Below are 24,650 nucleotides of genomic sequence, written 5' to 3'. Positions count from 1 at the left end.
TAATGCCACGGGCAATGATCGGTTCAATTTTACCATAGTGGAACGTCGTCTCGCTTTTTCTACGCGAACAAGATTCATGCGATATCTGTTCGTTTCTCTTTGCCCATCGGAACCTGGTTAACCGTTAAACGACTTCTAGGTAAAGTCGATAAACGCCTGTCGGGTATCCCACTAGACGCTTATTAACGATCTTTAATAAATACGGTGTTTAAGTAAATTATAAGCAATTGCATCGATGATCGTTAGAAATTGTCTAGGTCGCATATTCCCTCGGAGCGTTCGCTCGGAGCAAGCAGATTTTCAGACAGCAACAACTAGGTCGTATTTGAGTAGAAAATTGCATTTGAATTTACATACTGCCCTAAAATCTTGGTTGATCATCAGTCATTTTTGACAACCGAAACAGCTTTTTATCCTGAGACTGTTGCTAATAGCAAAATAATTGTTGTCGTAGATATCCGAGCGATAATTTTAAATTACAGTGCATAAGCGCAAATGTAATGAGCAGCATTTATACGTATAATATATACCAGTTTATGTAAATGGTGAGATAACATTTTTTTTAAATGCGCACGAGAGAACTATTCATTACGAACAATAGATAACGTTTTCCCGTGTTTGAAACGAGTTCTCTCATCTATCTGGGTGATCGACGGAAGTGAGACTTTAGAGAGCAAATGCATGGTAATAACACCGTTGACGGTATTAATGACAGGCTAACTATTCGCGAAGATAACATTACGGATGATTGGATCTGAAAACTTGGGCCGATTTAGAATGTAAATCGATTTCGTCGGGTTCTACGCGCGCGGCTATAGCGTTGCTGCAACTGCGATTTATACCTATCAAATGATAGTATAGAATTACTTGCGATCGTTTAAGTTTCTAGTACGTATTACATGTCATGATACACTGAGAGGAGCGAAGCCAAGTATCTTAAATAATGGCACACAGGCGTGAACACTCCACTTGTGCGTTTAACAGTATTCCATGTTACGCAATATTCATTTTCACGTTGGACGGAAGAACGAAGCAACTCAATGCTTGGTGCAATGACAATTTAAGTGTAGCCCTGATATTTAAACATACACTGTAGTCTCAATTAATTAAACTCATTTATCGAGCATATTTTAATCTATTTTGGACAAACAAATAATGCAACGGCTTGTTTGATTGGAAATTAATTTACGTATGTTTGCAATGCTTCAAAGAATTCTGTGTATCTCCATGGATTAGGTGCGCAACTCGTTGAAACCGATACGCGAAATTCCAGCACGTATGAGACGAGAGTGACGAAGCCTGTAATTGAATGATTGCTATCTCCGCGAATCGCTTGGAGGCCCACGGTTTCTGCTTCTGTCCCATCGTCCGCGGGGAAATATAAACCGCGAATTTCTCCTTCCTTTTCGTTTTCTTCCCACCTCGGATCGGTTAACAGGAGGAAGATTTATCGTACGGCGAAAACGAGTTATTCTCGGTCGCGAACGAGGGAAACGGGGGTGAAGGTCCCCGAAGACGGATGGCCGTCCCGCGATTTTTAGCTGCCCCCGTATCAAATCTCTCGTTCGTATTTTTGAGCAACAGGTGAGGGACTCAATTAACACATCGCGAATGAGCTGATATGATATTCAATACCGCTTCGTTTTTATTAGTAATTAGTAACACGTGTTCCTATCATTATTCGGTGATATGTCTCGCGTTACAACGATCCAGTACATGGAAGGATTTAGTCATCCGCGATAAAGAAATCGTGTTTGTATTTCGATGAAGAAATCGGCGGGGACGAACGATGTACACGGCAGCGTTAGGTGAAACACAGGAGGGGGGGATCCGGTGCTTATGTAAATCGTAGAGCGTAGGGTCGAAAGGGGTCGTGGAACGTGCATCGGGAAATATCGTATTGTGGGAGCATCGCGGACAAGAATCTATAAAAATTCCAGACATCTTATTCCTTCCTTGAAACGTGAATTTACGATTCAGTGAGCCGGCGGGCGGTCTTGACGCCCGGCCAAGATTAATATACCGAAAAGACAAAAAGATCGATCGCGGCTTTCGTACCCTGTACCGGGCGTAGAGGACCGACCTAGGGAAATAAAGACACCGAAATTAGGAGCCGGTGTAGAGTCCCCGACGAAACAACGCAGCGAGAATTAATTGTTTCGGGGCCCTGCGGCTCTAGCGCGAACAACCGCTGTTCTCTAACCCCGTTGAGAAACGTCCCGTGAATCAGGCCCTAGAACGTAGCTCGTAATCTCCGTCCCACTCGTACTCCCTGCGACACCCTTCCCTTTATTCGCAGCTCGTTCCTCCATAAATCGATATTTTATGAACGCATATTTGAACGTGAATCTTATTTGCATTATTAAGTTCTTCGAAGACTGATTCGCGTATTCGTTAGAAAATTCTGATGACTCTTGACAACCATAAACCATTCCGTAAATGATTAAGCTCGCGAAGTTGGAGTACGGCTATAATTACGCTATCAAGCTAGATTTACATATCCTCAATAAGAAACAGTTAACTAGATATCGAACTATCCAATAACAACAACAATAATTAGAAGCTACTCGATACATATAATTTAGTTGATTTTTGCGAAGCATGCAAAAACGATGATTGTAATTTGCGAGTGGCATATTTAAATCATTGGATCGGGCAGGGAGCTTTCTAATCGTTTTCGTGGCGGCTCTCGAGGCGGCCACCGGCTTCTGGATATTATACGGCTGCCGAACTTCTCCACGGTGTCGAAAATTTACATAAAAAGGTACCTACCCGTGTTTCACGGTGTCGTTGTTCCTACAGGCGCCTTCCAAAAGAGTTATGCCAGCCAGTGGCCGTTTAGCGGCACAAATTACTCGGTGCAAAACGAAAAGGAACGACGATTTATCAGCGGCCAGGTCTCTACCGTGTATCGCGTACCGTTTCTCTTATTCGGTTTTGAATTGTGGGTCGCTCGGGCTTCGTATTACGCTTCGCTCAGCTCAGGTTCTATTCTAATCAATTATTTGTAATAATAAGCGTATGTAACGCAATTTAATTATACCCTGTTCGTACGTAGTCTTTAAAATTGGTCACTGATCCCTGAAACGCGAGCTCGGAATTTTACTTTTCGCGTTGGCTACGGTTTTAGGAAAATCGCGTGCATACTTAGCACGCCGATGCAATTAGTTCCGCTGCTCTGTGAACGCCTGGCGTTCTGCCAATTTTCGTTTAGTTCCGAATCGCTGATATAAAGAGTTCTTATCCGATTTGGTAGCCGAAGCATGCTGGAAGTATTTTTGTAAAACGGACAATTTTTATCTTTTGTATGTATTGTTTCTCAAATTCTACCTGAACGCATGTTACGAACATTGGTGCAACGTAAACAGTCGTAATCGGTGTTACGAACCGGAAGTGGAAGCGTGTACGGGGGTGGCTTAGGGGGTTGAACGTCGACGTGGTTAAGGGGCGCCGTTTATTGTTACTCGGCTGCGTCGACAGGCCACTATTTCGGGTTTTCCGCAGGAGGAGGATGACGATTCCTGCTTCTTCCCGTGACATAATCCCGGGTTAGTGCCCTCTTCGTGACACTCATAACTCATTTGCTTGCACCGCGAAATGTGCCCGTAATTTATGCCGACGCAGCACGTGCGGCGTCGCTTCTTTTGAACGGGGTCTCCCGACGTCGACCCTCATTTCGCGCACGACTCACCCCGCGCCTCTCTAGGCACCGTCATTGGGAATATTCGACGAAAGTTTGACGAACGGTGTTACGGCTAATTAAAATGCTTGAGCGACCAATTGACCGCCTCGCTTCCTCCGAAAGCCTCGATGAAAGCCTTGAGAAATCGTTTCTGGTGCATTTAACAGGAACAATGACTCTTGATTGATTACATAAAAAATTTGAATGGATTAAACGCCGGTCGATAGACTGGTCGTAAACGCGCGGAGTTCATAGGTTTCAACGGGACTTAAGACGAGGACTTAAAAAGGCTCTCAAAATGTTTGCATTATACTTATGTATAGACAGTGTCGGGTACGAGTAAACGATATCACGAATTCCACGGTGCATTCGTTGAATAAACCGGCCGACACGAAAAATAAACGAACATCGTCGGAAGCACGGATGTCCCGGGTGATTTTGCACCTGTTCTGACTTCCTCCCACGCGTCGCGTTTTGTATATTATTCCACGGATCTCGTTTCCCGTTCTCTCACCCTTTGACGACTCTTGCCTTCTGTTTTCTTTTCAAACATCGGATATATCGGTCTCCGCGGAAGTTTCCAAACGTCAGAGTTCGTTCCGAAGTGCACTTCTGTTCCAATTTACATTCTTCGATGATCGGTAATCATAGATCGATTGAGATTTTATTGAAGTGAATAATGCAACGATCGTTTTCTTATAAATCGGTTCAAGTTTTCAGTATGAAAGTAGCGTACTTAGGATAGAAGAAATATTTTCATGCGGCAGATAGTAAAGAAAGCTGAATGGTTCGAAGCGGTTCTAATATTACAGCATTCCTTTCCTCCCTGTATCTCCTTCCTATTTCTTGTCCGATCACGAACAAGGAGCGAACATTCAAGTGAAATTCAGACAAGCTTCTTCTTTCCAAACATAGCGTCATTCAATCCCCCGGAGAGACATCAGGAATGCTTTACGCCGAGAACCTGTGCCCGTCGTAACTATAGGATCTTAACGCGATGAGATGAGTAACGCGTCTAGCCGCAATGTATCACCACCCTTCCAGTTATTTGTCCTCGTTAAAGTTTTTAGTTTCCACTTAATGCCGGCACGGGGTATCGGCCGCTAATTTGCCTCGGCGGATATTCCCCTCACGATTTAAACGAGCGCGCGACCTTCGGAATTTAATCAGATGGACATAAATTTCATCCGGCCGCGTAATAAATCCCACGATTCGTTCTTTCATCGGTTCCGATCTCTCCCCGATCTCGAACCTCCTAGCTTCGTTTGATTCTAAGACGATGCTCGCGTGAACCCCTGTCCCTTTGTTGTTCCAATCGCTCACGATTTTTTCCAGCTGAATTTATTTTAATAAGTCTCTCACTTTCTCAGTAGAGAACGATACTGTTTTCTATTGGGTTAGCAATTAAGTGATTGCGGATTTTAAATAAAAAGTCTATAGACAAAATCTGCAATTATTTATTATAATTGCCAACTCAATAGTTTAAATCAATGTTCTTTAAATCTTTAAATAGCAAAAGTACTAAACAAATGAAAAATGTGCATGTTTCACGGTGCAGCTCGTAAATGAAATAAAACAGAGATTAATCTTTGATTGCTTAGCGATCTCGGTAGCTCTCCGCGAGACGGTGTCATCGGAATAAAACAAATTCGCGTGTGACGCAAGCGTCGACGGGAAATTTCACGCGAAATCGTTCTCGTTCAGAGGAACGCGATGAATCGCATCCAGAGATAGTAAGGTCACGTGTGCGCATTGTCACGTAATCACTCGGTCGGCGTTGTACGTGAATCGAGTCACGCAGCAACTCTGCTCCATTCGCGAATGGCAAACGGGGGCCGTCTGACGGCGCGGCGGCGCACGGGTCAAGCCGAGATTTGAACTCCGTGTGTCGTGTGTATCATTTGAACTTAACCTTCGTTCTGGAATTTTGTAACCTGTTTGCAATTGATATTAAGAAAAAATCGTAAAGCGATATTCGATAAAATTATTATAGTCTTTTAATTCATTAAATTAATGTTAAATTAAAAATGTAATGTTAACATAGCAAGTCATGGTACGGAATATTTCATACTGCGCAAATATTTGCTTTATGAAGTGTCAACAATTGATTTCTTAAATACGTGAAAAAATGTGTTCCGACGGTTGGCAAAAAATTGTATGTTCAGAGCCAACAGAACGTACAGCATTTAGTATTATCGCTGCTACTATGAAATATATACGTATACATAATGTATCTAATTACTATCTAATATCTAATTAATATTACTATCGGAATTGCAATATTTAGGTCAGGCCACAATCGAGTAAGCAGGATGTACTTTAGAAAATAAGTTGAAAAACAAATTACAGCATGCATAATTGAACGATTGTTTTATCAATGAATTATACAATGGATATTATGTACTTGCATCTTATGTACTTCTCAGTAAAAAACTAATTTTCATACTTCATAATATATTATTTTATAGGCGTGTACGTTTCTAAATTCTTTTTAACCTTTTTAAAACATGTAGAAACTCCGAAATGTTACATGATAAAAAATGAAATTATATTTATATCAGGGTGCTCGATATTAATAAGAATTTTTAACATTGTGTAAATCCTAAATTATATGAACTTGTTAGTGGAAGAAGAAAATATCGAGGGGACGTCTAATAGCAGTGGACTGAACTACCGTGCAATTTTCAGCGATATGTTGCAAATTAAACGACAACTAATAAACGTTAGCAGGGAAAGATGTTGTTCATCATATCGGAAAGAAGCGAGCACGTAACATGAGTTGGATGTCTGACATTGTAAAAAGTAGTTCTGATTAAGATTTCAAGTCCGCGGAACGGAGGGTCGGAGAAACGCATGGATCAATCGAATTCTGTTTCTTTTTTTATCCCTGCGACGAGCCTTGGAAAACGATTCAGCCTTGACCTTTAAATTATTTATTCTTTCGTATTGATCGCGATTACCTTTACCTTATTATTATTATGGTATTATTACGATTCGAGCATGCTTGCCCTCCGATTGCAGTTGCCGCGTTTCCTGTTCGCATTACCATAAATTGTATGTAAGAATGCGCAAAGAGGATCACCCGTTTTCTGTTTGCTCGATTTTACTACGTAGGCAGCGCCGCGTCCGATACGCATAATCTCAATATTACGCGTTAAAATTGTCACGCCTTCCTACGCCAGAGTTCCTGCTACATCGTATTGATTGACATTAGAATCTCGATTGGGAATCATTTGAAATTTTAAGTGTGCTAATTATAATTTTCTTTTTTTTTAAATATGAGATATAAAGTAATATTAATTTCCTATCAGAAATTATATAAGTTCTCGGCTTCTAGCGATTCTAATTGGGTATATTATATCGTTCAAGATATTCCTCGGATATTTGGCGGACAAGAAAAAAGACTGAATAAAACGAAGGGAAGGGAGAAAATGTAAAGCGATAACCATCCCTCGATTCCCTCGTTGCGTTGATACAGTTACGGTCGCATCTGAGATCGTCCCGGAACGATATTCGTAATTTACCGATACGCCATCGATGGATGCTCGTACTCCAGGGTCTCCTTATTAGTAATTACCAGCACCAATGATCTCGTCTTGATGAATATTACATGACAAGGAATTTCGTGCGAGAAGACAAGTCCCCGTGTTTAATCATGCGTGATAATTTCAGATCGCTTCGTTCGCAATATAAATCCGTCGATTACGACACGACGCGACGTCCCCTGATGAATCGCCGCGTAAGAATTTTAATAAAAAATATTTATAGGATATACGTCGATATTATTAAGCTGTGGATTATATCATCAAGAAACTGTAAACAATTTTCTCTTGGAGCGTGCGTATATGTAAAGAACCATAAACGAGTTTCTTAACCCGGAGGTAGTAGCGTTCTACAATAACGGAACTAAGAAACTGTTTGAAAGATGAGGAAAGCCCGTATCTACTAATGGCCGTCTGTTAGATTGAATTGTAAGTGCATTAAAGGTATCTTAAAATAGTATCTGAAACGGCACTGCACAAGAGTGCCGTTTTCACCCACTCAATTACAACTAATAGTAAATCGTCGCAGTTCTAAATTACGTTTAACTAAGCTAGGCACTGATCAATGAAACTAGCTTCGTAAGATTGCAAATTTCCTCCTATTTGCAATTGGCTTAATAAATTAATGTTCTATCTTAAACACAATCAGCTACTCTTTCTCCAAATAGATCCTAAGAATTTATCCACCGCCAGCATTAGACATCGTCTCGGTTTCTGAAAACTCTTCGAAACATCGTCCTCCAATGACACGCGAGGAAATTGATTACACTCCGTCGGAAAAAAAAAAATGATAATCCTATGTCAGCAGCTACTAGCCAATCTTCGTGGCATTATTATATACCTTACAGTAGTCGCAAATCAATCTCGGGGAACTTGTAAAACTGTTTATCGTCCGCGTGATGAAACCCTGCGGGTAAACGAGAAGCTCGCGCGACAATGCACCCGGTAACGAGGTATCCGACGCCGTCGCGGTCAGGTCTCCGTAGGAACTACCATAAATCAACCGAATAAAACACAGGGAAGTGGTTAGCAATTTCAATTTGATTGCACACCGAAGGGAAGCGTAAGGGCAGCATTCTGAGAAAACCAACAGTATTTGTTTATACGTACAAAAGTAGGCGTTAATATTTCGTACATCTGTTTTATCATTATTTATATATTTTAATTAAAAAATTGTCAGAGCTTTCTAAATTAAGACTCATTGTGATCTAATTCATTCTACATGTATAAAATAAAATCTTATAGCACTACGAAATGCTTCTATTTTATTTATTTGCGATTAAGATCGTGTGAAAAATAGACATTGGTTTAAACATTTATTCTCTCCCTGTAGCGGTGATAAATATTGCATGAGAGAAAATGCCCGTTTTCCCGCAACGTCAGCGGAATGACGTACCGCTCTGTGCAACGATTTAACTCTTTTTCCCTCGCCCACCACTGTTTCCCTTCGATCCGACCATTCACGCGTACCGATATTTATTACGGTTTTAGCAACGACACACGAGCAAAGTTTTTCTCGGCTAGAGCTTTCTCTCGACGCGACGTGGTGCACCGCGAGATCGTCAGACGGTCGTTTCTCATTGGCCGTGCGACCTACATGCCGGCGACGATGCCGGAAATCGGCTGGTCGTCGTATATTTTCCACGCCGCGCGGCGACATTTCGCGCGAATCGGCCGCCGCGTCCCCTCCTTCGCGATTATGCAGAATTTAATTTGATGAAGCCCGATAACAGAACCAGACGATAAATTATTTTTAAAATCGGCTCGCCACCGGCGACGGAGGGCGTGACTTCTGTCCCTTAACGAGACTAATCCCGCGAGACAGGAATTTACAATTAAAGTTTATTACGGCGATTCTGCCGTTAATGAGAAAATTTCAGAACACCCAGTGGGTAAACGTTTTTTCTGGAAAGGTAAATTAGTCCAGGAAGTGTCGCTGTTAATTCTCTCATATCGATTTAACACGTTCCTATTAAGTAATTTGCGTTTTAATGAAAATATTCATCGTGCAACGACAGTCAAAATAAGCACCCAAGTTTTGGAAACGGAAATCAGCGTGTTAGATAAAAGCTGAACTGTTTGAGTGCAAAGTTACGCGTTTTATCTTTCGACATGGAATCGTCGATAAGAGTGTTTAGTCTTATAATATTTGATGTGGTAGCACACCTATTTGAGTGGACGAGATTGAAGTTTAACTTGAAAGATAACGCCGTATAAAGAATATTCCGAACGTGAAAGCATTAGAAATCGTTAAAACGGAACTATTATAAACATGTAGAGAAATGAAGGAGCTATTTGCACTGCTTCCATATCTTAAAAACAGGAATAAGACAATCTCACTCGAATAATGGTTTTATGGTTGCGACAAGAAAGTCAATAACGAGATTGCTGCATTAAGAACTTTGTCCAGTTCCTTTCAGTATAAATACATTAAATTTAAAGAGACTCTTCGGAAGTTTGAAGTACATGAAATTGCACGTTTAACGATAATGACGCTAATATAAAAGCCTTTTAGGAGGGATATATAATTGTAACGTAATTATAAATATTAGTTTAATCTTAGTTAGAGCTCTGGAAATGGGTTAAAAATTCGAACGGATATTTCTTTCGCCTTGAAGTCATACGTATGTTGTGCAAACACTATAATTTTGCTACCTATAATCTCATCATTTTATGGCTGCGTCTTTAGTTTATTTGTACATTATCGCGATAGGGACTAACGCTAATCTGGATACAGTCGATACAGTAATACGCTTTGAATATTTTTTGTCAATACGAGATTGATTAATCAATAGAGAACTTTCCATTCAGACTAATTTATTTTTATAAGATCTGTTTATCTCTTAATAATCACAGGAAAAGGAATTAAACAATGGCACACGCGTGTAATGTAACAAATGAATACATGCACTTCGGACATTAGGATCTTCTTATCTAAATGACCTGCTCCCCCTGGATTCCGTAAAATAAATGTTAATTGCTACGGATCGGTTGAACTGGATTAAAAAAATCCTTGCAAAGCCGATAAACGTACTGAATTAAAGCGATAGACTACCGTAAATACAACGGTGGATTAAAAATACGCTTTTGTCGGAACCGATCAGAGGATTGAGTTGTCTAAAAGCCGATAAATTCTAATTATCTGTCCAACCCCCGCACGTATCGTTTAATTAAAGCGAGACCAATAGGATTATCGAGGCAAGAAAATCAGTTGTAAATTTCCTTATGCTAATCGCGTTAGGCAAGGGAATTCACCTTCGAAAGCGTCTCCCGGAAAAAGTAGATTAAAGACCACTTATTCGAGGCTCGTTTTCGACTTCCTTTAGGATCGGCCATAATTACAAGTCCAGTCCCCTGGCCGCTCAAATTAGAAGGTGATAATCACGGTATCGCATCGGGACATCGTAAATCGAACGGTTCCTGTTCCCCCCACTTCGAGTTCTCACGGTGAACCGAACCTTTGTCTCGGTTCTACTGATCGATCTCTCTTCCGGTATCGATATTGTCTCGATCCGATTTTTTATCTCAATATAAAATACTTTTATCCACCAGCCTTTACAGGATTGTAAAAATCGCGATTCTGCGGTTCGGAATTTAACGGGTAACAAATTTTATAAGACGTATACTCGATACTTCTTTCCGAATTGGCCACCGTCCTCACGGCACGGTGGCTGATAACAAGACAGGATTTCCAGGTGTCCCTTGTTCCTTCCATAACTCAAGGTGTCGATAGGCTCGCCGCGAAATAAGTATCGGGCATTCTCGCAGCTCGGCGGATTGGTCACGCGCCTCTACGCGTCGTTAATGGCCTGCAGCCGCGGCGTTAACGAACGACAACATTCTAATTGATTCTCCGCGTCGTTTCACGCGGGATCACTGCGCCGATTCGCCGTTAACGACGAGCGACGTGTCTCCTCTTCCAAGCGATTATCGCGATGGGACATCGGGATTCTTTTCTTTCTTTTGTCCGAGAAGAGGATCGCGTCACTGGCAACTCTCAAACTGAATTCAATTTAAAACGATAATAAATCGTACATAATATATAATATGATTCGTTTTATTATTTTATCACGATTATTGCACGAGCCTGTTCATCACTACTTCTGATTATTTTCATATATGAAAGATCTCGTTCTGCTTGTTGCATGACTCGTATCTTGCGAAACAGATGTTTCCCTTCAGACGTAAATCGAATGTCATAAACACATTGAATGTGATAGGCAACTATTCCAATTTAAATTGATCGTTCAATAAAACAGCCGTACTTCCTTATGTTCGAAAATCGTCAAACGGTTTTGTTCGCTGATTTCACTGATGAACCGAACAATATTTATCGAGCACTTCTCGTGTAAACGTCTTATGAAAGGTTGCAAGCCTTATTAGACAGGATTGAAACGAGATACGGTACGACGCCTGCTTAACACTCCATTATTACCCTATTACTATCTAACCCGTTACGAAGTAATACATAAAACAAACTTTCTCATTTGAAACGAACGTTACGTACGATTTGTCTCCGTCTTTTATCAATGGATTTATTGATCCGTCAATTACCGGGAATGAAGTGTTAAGAACTCGGTGTGAGGTCCTCCTACCATGGCTATCTATGTTCGCGGACATTTTTACCGACGTTAAGTGCAAAGGAAAGTACGTATACGCGATTCGAAAGCGTTTAAATTACCCGATCATTCCACCTAATTGATTATTCATAACCGCGATGCATTTGCATATAGGCAGACACGCGCAATTCAAATAGAACTGCGATAAAGAAGTGCGAGCAATGATCTTTCATTGAGTTAACACGAATTATCATATTGACTCGTCCCTCGACAATTTGCAGAACGTTATTTTATCAAATAACACTATTAATCAAACTCTGAGATCGATTCACCTGATAAATTACCGATACGTAATTCTCGTATTTTACACTTTGTAACGTGGGCACGTAATTTTTCCACGAATCGTTTTCTAAACCCGAAGACTCGTACCTTATTCGAATTCATTAAAACCGATCGCGTCGGCGACGAACAAAAGTAAGACGAAGCAAACCTGCAGCCCGCGCTTCCCTTGATGTTTTCCAAGGTATAATAAATTTTCGCACAAAAAATCGGATCTCCGCGGAAAACATCTCCTCCCGAGATTGCCAATAATATATCGGCTACCAATTCCTGCTCGCCGCCTCGATCGTTTAATCACGGCCACGAGTGTTTTTGCGCTGGTTCCATGGAATCGAGGGGAAGCTGATTTTAATCGCGGAACGACACGCGCTGGCCATGCTTCTCTTCAACGTTTCAGGGGACAGGAACCCATCGATGCTTTTCTTTCCTTAATAAATTTCCCGCAACAGTTATAAATACGTGCGAGCAGACGTCGAGTCAAATTACTCACACCTGAAGCAGTTTATCGCTATTAAAGCTGGCTGCGAAACGAGAGTAAGAGTAGCTCATCATAATTATCTGATGAAAATTCATAATACTACCGCGTCACTTTGTGAGAGAGAAAGAGAGAAAGAGAACGAGATTACTATGTTTCATGCCGCATCCTCGATTACGTACGTAATCGTATTTTGTACGGTTCTGTTCTACGCGTGATCAGTAATACAACGCAGGATCATCAATAATCCCGTTAATGCGATCTCGATCGACGATCTCGACTTTTCCGCGACGGCTACTCGGGCAACCTAATCACGATCCTCTCCACCGGTCAATATAAAAAGTGGAAGCATCTGCAAGCAATGAAACAATCTATTAATTTCTAGGCATTGCTATCTAATTGTGCAGTCGGCGATTTATCAGGAAGGGAAAAGCGTTCGACAAATTATCCGCGTTGTGCCTCCGGGGCAGGCGGTGTCTTTTGTGAAAAAATCTGTAATTGCAGATTAGTAATTTATAATATAACTGATGGCCGGAATCCGACGCGGGGCGATCCTGGGCCATGAGATACCGACCGATAGAGGGTTGCAATCTGCTATGGCTGATTTCTCTTTCGTCGTCGTGTGTCACGTATCGGGCAGCCGCTGTCAGCCGCGGCCTGTACGGAAAATTACAGTACTTCAGTTAATGAAGAATTTCAATCTGCCCTTTCCCTCGTTTTGCTCCGTTTCGTTCGTCGCCGTACGCTTCGGGCGCGAACACGATTATCATTACGCATACTAAAAAGCTGTATCAATGCGAGCGGGACTCTACACTTTGCGCTAAGTAAATGTCACTGCTCGTATTAGCGACAGGATTTCTCTGCGAAATTGAGACATAGACAGTGAGATAAACGCGAGCTTACACGCCCCTTTCGTTCCACTTTACACTCGCGGTGCAGATTAAAAAATGAAACCAAAGTCCTAATAAAGTTGCGAGGGGAATAAAATCGAAAAATTACGAAGATTGTCGGTTTCACGAAGACACGTCAGTTCACGTTAACAAATTGCTACTCCGTTCCGTCCTGTCCTATCCCGAAGGACGTGTCTCGTTGCTCATCTTCCGGACTTCATCGAAACGTGATTCACGATTCCAAATGTACATCACCCTTTTATACACGATCCTTGTATTAAAGCCTAGAAGAAGCTTCGAGTATATTAAATACTGATCATCTGACTTTCCTCTACGTTCTATGAAGAGACACTCTGCGCATTGCATATCTTGTAATCTATACTAAGACATGTGCAAGGATGCAGGCAATTTTAATTAGTAGCATTCGTGATACAGTGGCCGAGCCACCGATTTATTTGATCGCGGTTACGCGACACCAAAAGGTACTAAAAAAGGGGTTGCGATTAACGTGCACTGTCCCCAGCTAAGAAAATTTACAAGTCGCAGGTGTCGTGTGGCTGGGAATCGCGCCGCGTGCTTCTGATCGCATGTCTAATCGTAACGACAGCGTCGCGTCCACCAGAAACAACCGAGCAGATAAGGAATAGCGCTTAGAGGAGGTAGTGATAAAGGGGAACTCGCACTTGGAACATGAACCTGAAAAAAGGAATTGAGAAACGAGTTGAGATACCGTTTCCCTTTGGCAAATACGCGTATCGAATCGAGTTTATAATTCCTCGTGACTTGCTCAGTTCGTGGATTATAATTGCAAGTCTAATTGCAAATATTGTTAAACGAATACCTTGCTCTGAGTATTTCAAACAACTTGATAATTCAACATAATTTTTATAATTGATGGAGAAACTGAATCATAAAAGTGAATTAATGACTCGATCCAATTTTCTACGCGTGAACAGAAAAGCTTCTGAGAACGCGTTTCGTACCATCTAGTATCGAAAATTGATAATCTCGTTTCAGCTACCGTAAAGCAACAGCTTGTCTCATTGTTCACCGTCGTTTTGGTTTATTCTGTTCATTCGCATTCACCCCTTGTCCGCCTGACGTGTTTCTTCCATCAATTATATGCACCTTGTTAATAGAATAGGTATACCGATACATAGATATGCGTGCATCTGCATGCATGCATAATTAGATTTCACTGTGAAGCAAGCACTCGGTACCGTCAGTTTTTCAAAATTGTTTCTGACGAGGCAATTTAGAAATAATGGGTTTGAACAAATGTTTTACTAAATGCGATGCAGGATATAATTTACGACTTGTCATCTTAACAACAATCAAGTGTCGTGGAACATGTATTTAAATTCACTTGTGGCACCGTGTATTCTCGAATAAGAATCATTGAAATCTCTCGTACACAGTAATAGAATCTCTGTTACGTCTTGTGCTTTTGTAGACTCTTTCGATCGATCTTTAACTGAATCGCCGATGCCTTGAGGAATATTATTACAATTTTATTTTTAACCGAACCGAGGATTAATGACCAGCGGCCAGTATGTGCAGCAAACGCGACCGCGCGTAACCAATGGTAACGCGAAGAGACAGTTATTATACTAGGTATCTCTGTACGATGTTATCGATAATTAGGGAGCCAAGTGGTTTTCCAACTGGCAGAGCCGTCGACGATTATTATTGAACCCTTAGCGTGTTCCGATTCCCATAATCGGTACCCTGAGATGGGAGACTGATTTGCTTGGAAATTGTTATCTTCAATGTTTCGTTGCACAGTGGAAAATTGGGATGATCGTACCCTGAATTTCATTTAAGAACAAGTTCGCTCGTCGGAATCTTATTGTTAGAGTAAACAAATTACTTATACCGGGACTCGTACGCGTGTACGTCTCATCAAAACACGCTAGAATACAATTGCATTCGGAGAAATATTGTATGAGAGCACGGCGAGCGTTTAATTAATCGAGTCTTCTCGTTCCTTGTTTCAGCGATATTTCAACGAATGTCCGTGTCCAGGGGTCAACTGAGGATCCAAGGTGTCGCGACCTGCCTGTACCTGTGCATGGATTCCTGCGGTCTTCTTTACGGCTCGGTAAGCGAACCTCGTCCTTTGGAAAAAGTTGCCCGGCCATTCGATAAAATCGGCTCGTAGCACGCCTCCAACAGACGGCCGGGGCATACCACGGTGAAAGAAAATCAAACATCCACGAGTGCCACGCGACGTCCCGAGCTCGCCTCTTCTTTCCGCCTCTCCCTTATTCCGTTGATACACTATCGGTCTCATCTAAATTACTGAAACGCAGCCGTCTCTCGAACCGCTGCGCTAATCATCCGGTAAATGATTCCGTTTTAACGAGCACCGTGCTCGGGCGGGGAATGAGGAGTTCGAGAAATGAGTCGACGGATTCCGTGGCCGGCTTTTTTTCTTCAGATCTTACGGTATCTCATAAAGTCGTTAACAGTTTTCTTTGTTTCTAAAAAGGTATTTCGATAAGGGATAAATTACATTAAGTAATTCGAAGCTTAATTGATAAAAATTTGAAACGCTCGTGTTTTCATTTTTTAATTAACAATGTTTTCAACAAAATGATCAAGAATCGTCGAGTCATAATAAAACTTTTTCAACGACAAATGCGAACGTTGGTTGCCTCTTACGGTGTGCATCCAGCGCGAAATCAAGGGTGACAAAACGGAATTGTGGTCAGCCGGCGCGATCAATTTCATCGACGTTTTCGAGACTTAATTAAACCCGATGACGTTTGATCGAAATACAGGAGCGGCCGCGCGAGCCTGAGAAACAGGTTTAGCCCTTAACTACTATCGTTCCCTGTTTCACTCCTCTTTTTCCCTCCCTCTCTCTCTCTTCGTCGCGTCGCCGTAGTAACTAGTACCGAACAAAAGGAATGCGTTCAACCGGGGTTGATACACTCTTGACTGTGTACCATTTCGCAGGAGGATACGTTTAATGGTCGATTAATCTTGTTACTTGCACGATTTTTCCCGCGTCCAGTCCGCCGCGACGCGGTTCGTGTAACGAGGGAATTGCCTATTGCGATTCGATTTCGTCGGCAGGGGCGATTTCCAACCGTTCCACAACCGTACGGACATACCGCACGCATCGAACTCTTCCACCCGGGAAATTAATACTTCGTACCAGAGATTAATTACCACGATTCCGTGTTTGAGTTAACTTCAGTTGATCGGTCTTCCGAACGATCTATGAAATAGTGCCTCGCGTTTCTTGACTTCCTCGCTACTAGGTTGCGCGCGTCAGAATTATAGAAAGTTTAATTCTGTTAAACGTGTACTATTTATACAAATTCTGATGAATTCCCACTATTTTTATTAATTCAAAATTGTTTATTAAAATAACAAATTTCTTTATAATGCTTTTAAGTAAAATGTGTTAGAAGTATATTTTATCAGTATTTCATCCAGTAGATGGATTTCACAGATACTTGCTCGAACTAGTCTTGCTAACATTTCTGAACGAACAATATAAATTAGTCTTGGCATTACAAGTTGCAAAGGAAATCGAAGGTGCGCCAAGGCGATACGCAGATATGGAGTGAAAAAGATTATGGAGTCGAACTGGACCAACTAGATATCGAACCCCTCTGTTAGATCTCGTGTTTCGATTTGAACAACGTATTTTCTATCTATCTCTCTGCGAAGTGTTCGCCTTGGCAGTTGACAATTGAAACGAGAATCGATCCGACGCACGCTACGTAGATTGAGAATAAAGACGTGGCGAAACGATTCAGCTGGAGGCTGCTCTTGTTAAGTGAAACGCGTTTCATTAAAATGGCCCGGCGGTACCAAACCGTCGAACAAGCTCGTATCGTATATCTGGTTGAAACGTGCCCCGGACGGACATTTCAGTTAATAAAGATCGCCATGCATGTGCGTGCCGGCGCTTCCAAGTATCATACTTATCCCATGAACAAAACTAGTTCGTTATTCTTATGTTTGCGCTGCATTTACGCTCGAGTATCATTGTCTCCCATTTAACTCGTTCGCAGTCAGAGCCGCGCATTGTAATTTACGTACAATCATCACACCTGTTAAACTTGAACCACTGTGAATTATACAATACTCAAATCGATAGAATCTAATATTATGCGTACACACGATTTATCGAAACTCGTGTTATCAATCCAAATGCAACAAGTTGTAGTACAGATGTCAGCGAGACAGAGTGGCAATTAACTTAGTACACGGGTTAGTCCCAGCATTCTCAGACGTCCCGGTTGCCCCCGTTTGGATTGTCCGTATCGGAATGAAGAAATCACACACGAACCGCGATAAATTTCCGTGCGTCCAATTTACATTCTCAGCGGGACCGCCAGCTATGTATACCTACGGAGAGGAATTGGAGAATAGTGCACCGCGAGGTTGCACCGCGAACTCGAGACCGACGAACAGCGTATCTGATAGCTAATCTACATAACACGAGCAGCTAGGCAAACATTTCATTGCTGGTGCTACGCGCTCGGTAACAGATTAATGCTCTCTTTGGTCGGCTTGTCAGGTGAACCGTGCACCGCGACGGTATACGCTAATTTCTATGCGTTTGCCATGTGACTTCGTCGATTTACCTACCGACACTCCTGCGTAAAACCTCCGCCCACACTTCTATTTTTTACTGTGACTACATGAAGTTCCAATTTTATGTTGATAAAAAATTATTGCATTGTACGTAACATTAATTTATTTATCCGCTAACCGGTAAAGTAATTCTGAACCACATTCCACGTAGTTGTACACAAAGTGCACGCGATGGGAAAGGGGATTTAACGCCTCCGTGAGCATGGAAACCTGCGGATCATCAGCTTTACTGACGTCTCGCGTTTTGATCGTCGCGCAAGGTGGTCGCAGTGTTTTTCACACACTTCTTCGTCTCGAGCGGTCCGAGTAACAGAAATGACTGGCAGCAAGTAGTGTTGCGTGCCGGATTAATTACACAGATTAGGTTAACTAGTTCTCAGTACAGGTTTCGTTTTGCCGTAGAATCTAGCTTGCAGAATCCGTAATTCCAAATGAGAAAAGTTAGAAGTTATTTATCATCGATTTAAAGAAGAAATTTGTTCGAAATACGTAGTTTTAATTCTGTGGGGATCTGAGGAGACGTTTTTCTCTGTTTAACTTAGCATCGTAAATAATTGTCGTAATCTGAACGATAACATCGAAGTCAATGAGAACGATCTTGAAACATCTTACTCGGGCAATGTTGCTTCGCGACGAGTAACCGTTTGGTAGGTACTTAGCCATGTTCACTCTTCCGAGCGACCACGGGATCGTGTGATAATCACAGGCTCGGCACCTCGTAATTTCATGACAAATAAGTCGTCGCGAAAGCCACAAGACCACCATATTGATCCGATCAACCGTGAAGTCCTAACTTAATTACAAGCGATTCGCGCTTAAGTGGCCGCATCCCCTTCTTCGGACGAATCGACGCGGAGGGTGAGAAAGATTGCGCCACATCGACACGGATCGTAAATTATAGTTGTTAAACCGTGTCGGGAGCCAAACGTCGGTTAAAGGATGCTCTGCGGTTCAATCAAACGTGACCAGAGACTCAATCAAAGATATATATGTACTTCGTTCTCGATTAAAAATCTATCGAACAATCGTTTTATAACTGTTTCGGTCTTCCTTGTTTTATTTCATTCAATACGTTCATAATTGCATTTATTCAAATGAAATTAATAAGTGATCTGACGTCTATACTTCCTCACGACATTACAGAGTAAAAAGGAAATCGATTATGTATGAAAGATGGTTTTCGTCGTTTCAATGACCAAAAATTGAAAATTTTTTGTTGTTGTTGTTTATTAGCAATGTTCTTCCGATGTCCGATTTCTTTTTAAAAAATGCGTTTCTAAAGTGCATAAACTTTTTGGATTGACTGTATAGCCAATACATCCTTAAATTAACACCGAATTAAGACACCCTGTATTTTCGTTCGCGAGAGATCTCCAAGGCGATTACACAACTCGCTAGCCAGAATCCGGACACTGACAGAGTCTAAGATATGGAATTATAAAGCTCGACCCGGGACCCATCCGGGGATCCGAGGATCGATCCGGGACCTGAAGGGTCTATAAATAGCAATTATCTCCAGAACGCGTGAATCGCTCAATTAAGGTGAAACCGAGCCCGAAGACGCGACGCAAACCAATCGTCCCGGGCTGGCAGTGTCTTTGAGGTAGATTAAATAATCGTGGTTATAAATTCTCGCGTGATAATCGCAAGCGTGTTCCATAAACCACGCCGTCCGGAGAACAGCGGCATGCCGCGGGAGTTCAAGGGGGCCGAGCGTGAAATTCTGGCGTAATTACCAACGCCTCTCCCAGAGAAAACACATAATTATACTTTCGGGTCGAGAAAGAGCCGCTGGAATACCTCCGAACGCCAGCCTCCCCGGCGTTTTAACAGTGACTACAAAAAGTGTTGGCACGTACGTGCATCCTCCGGCGAGATAATTTTTTATCAACCTCTGCGTTTCACTTTCACAATAGTCAATTTTAACGGACAGATGAATACGTTAGTGAACAATGGGATATTCAATGGATTTGAATATTATTGACCGACATTCTTTGGAAATAATTTCCGTAGCCACTACGTCTATTCTAAAGGCTGGATCCTTGTTAGCATAGCAATGTATTTGCACGGGCTGATTTTTATTTCATGCCACTTGATAAGAGGCTCTTTGATCCTCTTTTGTAAAAGAGATCTAAAGTAATGAGATAGGATTGAGATTGAAATTGTGAACGTAAGTACACTGGAAGTGAAAGCGGCTGTCAGATGTCTATTTCACGATGTCAACTTTCAGGCTTGTTGCTATATGTTAACGTTGAATTTCCAATACGTAAAAAATAATGACTGATAGAATCAGAAAGACAAGATCGACAGAATCAAGATTGATAGGATCGACGATCGAGCATACGACGAAATATAAAAATTCTAATACTACCATCTCATTATCATATTTTAGTCAGCAGTTGTCATCCTCGAATTAAATTCTCATAACCGAGCTGAATGAATAATTCTCGTAATTGCCTAATACTTTTCGCTGTCTTGAAGAGCTGCTGGCATAAACATTCGTTAACCTGTTTCCTCTAGCTATCACTACCTCATAATTAAAACAGCTATACCCGTTGTTGCATCTCGGTAGTTCAGTCAGTAATTAAAATGAAAGAAAAAAAATGACGCTTCAACTTGCCGTACGGCCTAGTCGTAGGGCTCGTAATTATTACTTTACACCTTTATTCTAATTTATTTGCGTACTTGGCTCAGGCGGCCTTCATTAATCAACCGCAAGTAAGGAGAAAAACGTAAACAATCTTAGATGCTCGTTGCGTTTTAACCTCTTAGGCACGGCTGAATTTTGCGCGAAGCTGCTTCTCTGTACGGCGGAGTTTAACACGAATTGCGTGTAAATGATACGACACTGCAATGTGTGACGGATAATGCTTTTCTTTACACGAGTACATTGGAATGAAGTGTTTGATGATTAAATTATAATTTTTCTTAAATATATGATACACGCATTTTAACTTTAACAATTTATTCTAATAATTAATAATACAATTCAGTATGGTACGTCTTAAAACACGGTACAACACAAAGACCCGCGAAAGCCACTATAGTGGCGCATCGTACTGAGGGATGACATCTGCGAAAGCCACTATAATGGCGCATAGTGCCTAAGAAGTTAAGAAAGTAAAATTGAATTTTCTTGTTCGACGAGCATTGATAAAATCCCGAATGGTCAAGATGCGAGCTGTGGAACGTCTTCTATATTGTCATACACACCATTTATCGTATCAACCTTATGTAACAGTTTTCGAATTCCTATTTAAGATCAGATCACGACAGGAACGTAGCATTATCCTAAAATGAATAAAGTTCCCGTTCTGTAGAATCTAAGAAACACCAAACGGTCGTGCATAATCCTGTATATTCAAGACAGACGCATAAACTCGCGCGTAGCACGACTTTAGATGCGGTTTTAACACCATAAAATTTCCCATTCAATAGCATTCCGATAAGACGTGTAATCGAAATCGACACCTGTGGACGTGTTATATACGCTTCATTCATTGTATATACATACAAGCGATTCTCTTTGATTGCGAGTAGTTTCAGATAAATCAAGTTCACGGCTCGTATCTCTTTGCCACATTGTAGTCGAAGCCGAGTAATAAACTTGCACAATTTTCTGCTACCATGTTATTGAAGATGTTAAATGATGCAAGGTGCTCTGACACCAGCGTATGCAACCGCGCCGTATTTTTACGTCTCGGAATTGAGATTTAGGAGAGACTCGTCCAGTCGGACAAGTGTACGGTTTTACACAAACGGTTGAAAAAAGGTAGATAAATTTTCTCGGCTGATATACGATTTGGGAGCACGATAACCACGGAGCAATTACGTGATTCATTCTCTATAATGAATATTCCACCGCAAGTGTTTGTTACTTTATATCTACTGCACTTAAACACGGTTCGTTCCTTATTTTTGTACGCATTATTCAAAAACGTCGATTTCTTACTTGATCTTCTATAATTTAAAGAATACTGAATACCGACTTTGATGTACCATTATGTGGCATATCATTTGACGTACAATCGTAAAAACTGGAATTGTGACCGAGGGCAATTTAAAGCTGAGAAAGAAAATTAACAGAATCATATAGTAAAAATCGTAGTCGAGTATGGATGGTCGATATAAATCGACGTTTAATCGCGGAGGGAAATACTTCGGAATGCGAGAAGATCGGAAGAGCATCGACCGGGAACGAGAGTGTACAACCAGCAGCAGCGCGTCTGATTATCGGTCTGCCTAGCCTCATGCAAATGAAACGCTCGCGTATCTACGAGAGGAAGTCTCTCGTATTCGCGAGCATAGTAGCGATAGGTCGAGAATACGCGAAGGCCGTTTGAATGCCGACTCCTGCGGCTCGCGCGCCGAGTTCACCTTGCTTGAATTTGTTCTTGTCGCGTACTCCCGACGTCCCCTTTACCCCCTTCTCCTAGGAGTCCTTGCGTACTTTACACAGCGAGATGTACAGATGCGATAAATGTGCGATATTTTTTTCACGTACAATCAAATTTTTATGAAAGACGAAAGTTTGACTCTTCACTGATTTAAGAAATTTCTATGTAATACGTATAAAAAAGAAAGAAACGATTGTTAGATGTGTCACATGTATGGAAAATATATTTTACAATAAATTCAGATTGTATAAAATAGTATAGTTAATTGGTTTAATTTATTGTAATAAATGAACACGAATTCATTGGGAATCGAGGTTGGTCACAATTAGCAAGATTAAAGCTCGGTATCAAGTCTGACTCAAACGGGCACATTCTACTCATCGCGTCCCTCGTTTTACCTCTCATCGCTAAGTATCTTGCTGTGACAAATTTCTCCAATTTACATTATTCCACGTCCTCGTTTTGCACGCGAATTTTTACTACCTTCATAAACGATTTATAATGCAATCGTATGCTGGACGCTTGCTCTATTTATCTCGATACCGCAGATGCGATCTTTGAACAGGTGAATCATTTTTTATCCGCTCATTAAGCTCTGGAATTCAGTCGAGATTCTATCGATCTTTCTTTTCTCAGTTGGATCGAAACTTTTCTGACTGCGTTTAGAGCGTATTAATCCTCGAATGCATCGTTGCATATTTAATTAATAAAGCGCGGAGAGGCCGGACGACAGAAAGAACGCGTTTAACTGACAGTACTGAAATCAGGCGAATGCTGGACGATACGTGCAATCATTATTTCTTATCGTCGATTTAAATGAAGCTTGAAGATTTCGCTCGCCCCGATCGACTCCGCGGTACGCGACGGCCCGTCAAAGCACAAGCCTTCGCTGGACATACATATAAATACATATGTACATACAAATAAACGAATCGATGGCTAGATCCGAACCGTTCCATATACGCACGCATGTAATGAAGTGGAAATACATGCATTCGCGTGTCTCATGTACAAGTTACTCCAGTTATCAGCGATTGCCTACTCAATTAACGCGTGTCGATCATTTCTGGATTAAATAAAAACATCCGCATCGTTCGCGGAACATTTACACTAGGTGGTCCATTTCTTTCACTTGTCGCTTATGATTGAGCAACTGAGTAATTATTTGGAATTTAGCATTCATTTTTTATTAAGCGTGGAATTAAATGGCCCGTATAAAAAAGAGATGGATTTACTAGAATCATTCGGGTGCAGCACGAGTAAAAGTAAACAGCATAGACTGAATGAGCGAGACGACAATAAAAAGATGAGAAGAGGAAGAAACATGGATAAGACTCGATGAGCATAATTTCATATTCAAAAGAATGTAAAAAAACATTCAGACCTGATCCCAAAGATTTATTGAATTTCAATGTACTAACACTGAGGAAAACTAGAGAATCTCTTAGAATCGTATTTGACAGTATCAACACTATCAATAGTTTATCTACAATTATTCAGGTCATTTACGACCCCGTAACAACTCGTTTCATTATTCAAAATGACACTTATACAACACGTCGAGCATTTCAGGTCTCGTCGATGGACAATGATTGAAAGAAAATGATTCTATCTTGTCACCTGCGTATCGAGTATCTCACATCATTCAGAAGACACATTGCTTATCGAGATTTTGAACTTCTATAGTTTCTCTTTCTATAGGATTTCTATCTAAGCGATCGTTCAGCTCGAATCGAAGTACAGAAAGAATTAACTATAGTCGAGACGCATGTAAATCACGTAATGCTCGCGACCAAGTTAACAACAATTAAGAAAAAAAAGGTAACTTGAATTACAGCGAGGTAGCTCGTAATCAATTAACTCGGCCGTTTCCAAAAAGGTGAACGCGAGCGAGCAACCGCGCGGCGCACTTAAAAAGATGCGCATGAAGCGCGCAGGGAAAACCGGAGTCGGGCCGTTCCACGCGCTCGATCCGGCCGGAATTAACGCGTGAGTAAACCCTCGGGACGTTTATCGCGGAGCCTGGCCGGTGCGTGGACGTTTTTCATCCTCGGGGCTACTACGAAGTTGTCCGTAGGGCTTTTTTCCGTCGGGCCCACTCGGGCATTCCACATCCGGAATCATGCAGGAATTCGTATCTGCTGCGCGA

The 24,650-nt window shown here is 41.5% G+C and overlaps 1 protein-coding gene across 7 annotated transcripts in view; it reads left to right on the top strand.

Annotated features, from left to right (window-relative positions):
* The window catches only part of LOC108628914 (uncharacterized), a 146,720-nt gene that overhangs the window by 98,617 nt on the left and 23,453 nt on the right, over nucleotides 1-24,650 (top strand). For all 7 annotated transcript variants that reach the window (XM_026816880.1, XM_026816882.1, XM_026816879.1 and 4 more), the window contains one exon: nucleotides 15,485-15,588. In XM_026816880.1, coding sequence (XP_026672681.1) covers nucleotides 15,485-15,588 — 104 coding nt within the window. The remainder of the gene's footprint in view (nucleotides 1-15,484; nucleotides 15,589-24,650) is intronic.

Source organism: Ceratina calcarata, unplaced genomic scaffold, assembly GCF_001652005.2.
Source record: "Ceratina calcarata isolate Rehan_Ccalc_2016 unplaced genomic scaffold, ASM165200v1 scaffold551.2, whole genome shotgun sequence".
NCBI classification, from domain to species: domain Eukaryota; kingdom Metazoa; phylum Arthropoda; class Insecta; order Hymenoptera; family Apidae; genus Ceratina; species Ceratina calcarata.
This window is presented reverse-complemented; position numbering and strand designations above follow the sequence as displayed.